A 3,251-nucleotide genomic window follows, 5' to 3' on the forward strand; every position below is an offset into this window, starting at 1 on the left:
TGCAGGTCAACAACCAGTGCAGACCGTGGAAGACTGTTGCAGTCTGTGGTTCTGATTCACAGTACATTAGATGACAAACACACATGGCAGCCAGGTGAAACATTAAAGGATCAGAATTAGTCATAAAAGTCATTCTTCACACCAACAGATAAGCTGGTATTTTTTTTATGTGAGGAGCAGAGCTGACAAAGAGAAATGCCACCAGTCTTGTTGTTTTTCAGTTTCTGTGCGAAACTTGCTGAGTTTCAAGTGACGACACTGAGGGTGTAAAAGAATGTAAAAATGCAGTTATGAGAATTTAGTGGGAAACATGAAGACGGTCTCTGAGTTCAACAGATATAAAAGTAGAGAGGAAAAAACATGAGAGACTCTCTCTGGGATAGGCTGTGTTCACTCCCTGAATATCTTTAACTGTTTGTTCAACACATTTGTGTCATTATTATACTTAGTTTTTAATTTTATAAGAGAGAGAGTTTCTTCCTTGAAGAAACACATATCAGTCAATACCTTTTACACAAGAGTTTAGATTATTATCTTATAACACGTGTCAAATTAAGGCCTGTGGGCCAAATGTGGCCMACCGCAGTATTTTATGTGGCCCATGAGAGTTTTATTGTATGCTGCTTTACAGCCAGCATCAACCATAAACTACATCTCCCATTATTAATGATGTTTAAATCAATTAGTTTATTATTTTACCCACAAAAAGAAGGCTTTCACCACTAGATGGAAGTGCACGGTAGGGCTGTGTATTGGWAAGAATTTGGCGATACGATACATATCATAACAGAGGGGTCACGATACGATATATCCCGATATATTGCGATACTGTAAGCAAGGCAATATATTGTGATATATTGCGATTTTTTTCTTCAAAAATTCTATTAAATAAAAACCTCTTACTGAAAAAAAAAAAGCTAATGTTTACTTACAATGCTAATGCTACCCTTACTCTCTGGCGCTCAAGAGGTAGAGGAGCBAAATGKCTGGCTCACTGCTGCCAACTAGTGGTCAGAGGCTGAACTACAACATAAAAATGAACGGTTGGCAAGAAGGTTGACWTTTTAAACCTTAATAAAAAATCAATACAGGGCTTTAGAATATGGATACAGTATCGGGAAATGAAACATCGCGATATTTCAGTGTATCGATATTTTCTTACACCCCTAGTGCACGGGGTTCAAAACAGAACTGTATAACAGCTGGAGTAATTTTTGACCATGTGATGTACTGTAGAAGCTGCAGCTCTGCAGAATGGGCAAGAGTCTGGATTTAAATGTAGTGCAGCAGATTAAAGTGAAAAGACAGAAAGGTGATGCTGTTTTATCCACTTTTCTACACTGRAGTTTATTTTTGTTATAGGTGGGGGCACCAGACCAGTTTAACTGATAAATATTTCACCCTTTATTAATCATAAACACTGAAGTGTGAAGGAACGCTTTGTCTTAAAAAACCAACAAATATTCACTCAGTGAGGAGAAAAACAAATTTGTCTTTTGAAGTTTTCTTACAAAAATAGTGAATAAAAATGAATGGAATAAGGAATAAACAAACAAATATATATAATTTGGAAAATGAATGAAATGGATGAGCTGTTAGAWACAATCTAAGTATGTTTTATACGTTCAATGAATTTAGACACAGTTTAACTATTGATAAATAGTGTACTAATTTGGAGAGTCTATTTTAGATTTGATCAGATTGTTATGTTTATTTATTCATTTATCTTTTATTTATTACTGCAAGCAAGGAAGTGATTTTCTCAAGTTTTGCTTCAGCTTTAAAATGCTCAACCAGACCTGATCCCACTTGTCGACACCCAGGATGAGACCTTACCTGTGAGCTTGGTGCACAGGTTCCTGCTCAGTGCTGAGGGGCGGCTTGTGGACCCTGGTCTCCAACCAAGGTCAACAGCTGTCCAAAGGTCACACCAAGSCTGGAAGTTGCCAAAGCAGGTCAGAATTCTGCTCGTGAGAAAGAGTTGTTGCTCGTTCACAACTCTTTGGTCCGGATCTCTTTAAACTAAAAAAGCACAACCTCCGGTTTAAAACGAGTTTTCTTCTTAACTATTTCTGTTACTTGGCTTTAATAAAATGAGTTCTGAGTTAAAATGTTGCTTATTCAGATACAAATGAAGACAAAAAAAAAAAACACATTAGGAGGGAAAACAAGATGGGACTGAACTGACACGTCTCCAAACAAAAGATATATATTTTGTCTGCACGTCAGTAAAGGACTGTTTATGAATTCTCTCAAGGTCAAGATAAAACTCCCTCGGAGTGAAACGAATCTGTCCAAAACACACAGGCAGGCAGGCAGGAGCCTGGGAGTCTTGTCTGAAAAACAAAAAAAATAACATATTTAAAACATATTAAAACATTTCATTGATKCTATAATAGTAAACGTTATAACTATTGTCACACAACAATAAACATTATTGTGTAAAACATGCAATGACAATTGATAGTTAATAATTAATGACAGTTGTTTAAAAATTACTTATGTTGACTTTATAACCTAACATTAATACTGAAAAAAATTATAAGTTATAATATTGTTACAGATAATGAACTGGTTGTCAAATCCTGAGTAGGGTAAACAGTGCCCTCTGCTGCTCAGTCACAATATTACATGTTGGACGCTTGTTTGACGTCATCATCAAGCGACGATTTTTGTCTTTTCTGTAAAGAAGCTTCGCTTTCTTTGTAATGACGTGAAAAACTACAAGTAATATAAATTTGTTTGACAGGAAAATATAATCAAGCACTTTATTGAAACACATAGTGAGTAACAGCAGTARCAAGTACACCAATGGCGTAAACACGCGGCTCGTTAGTGGACTGTTTACGCTTCGTTATGCCCAAACTTTTCGACGTTAAGTTTCCAGGCGGATGTAACACTCTTCCTGACGGGTTCTGGTCGGCGCTGGACGTGTGGATAAAGAAGCCCCATGTCGTGAATAAACGTCTGTGTGGAGTTAAAGAGACGGGCAGCAGAGATGTAGGCAGAGAGGACCTGCGCTTCCTCCTGGTGGAGGATGATGGTGACGTCATGTCTTTCCTCTGCACCGTTTCAGCAGCGCGCACACACGAACAGGACACACCGTGGTCATCTAGTGTCAGAACYTTTATCCCCAAAGTGAACAGCTATGGAACAATGGTGCAGAAAGAAATGATACTGAAAGGTAAAACTGGAGTTAAAGGTCATATTTATTGATTTTGTTATACTTTTGATGCCATTTAATATATATA

At 37.3% G+C, this 3,251-nt stretch overlaps 1 protein-coding gene across 4 annotated transcripts in view; it reads left to right on the forward strand.

Moving 5' to 3' along the window:
• Window positions 1-2,651: 2,651 nt before the first annotated feature.
• The window catches only part of trmt44 (tRNA methyltransferase 44 homolog), a 15,785-nt gene continuing 15,185 nt past the window's right edge, over window positions 2,652-3,251 (forward strand). Inside the window, exon 1 of one of the 4 annotated variants that reach the window (XR_001311103.1) lies at window positions 2,652-3,184. Coding sequence is in view for 2 of the 4 variants with exons in the window: in XM_014019526.1 (XP_013874980.1) it covers window positions 2,857-3,184 (328 nt within the window). In the remaining 2 variants the exon portion in view is untranslated. The remainder of the gene's footprint in view (window positions 3,185-3,251) is intronic. The other 3 variants (XR_001311102.1, XM_014019526.1, XM_014019527.1) reach the window with 3 other exon arrangements.

This window comes from Austrofundulus limnaeus, unplaced genomic scaffold, assembly GCF_001266775.1.
Source record: "Austrofundulus limnaeus strain Quisiro unplaced genomic scaffold, Austrofundulus_limnaeus-1.0 Scaffold223, whole genome shotgun sequence".
NCBI lineage: Eukaryota > Metazoa > Chordata > Actinopteri > Cyprinodontiformes > Rivulidae > Austrofundulus > Austrofundulus limnaeus.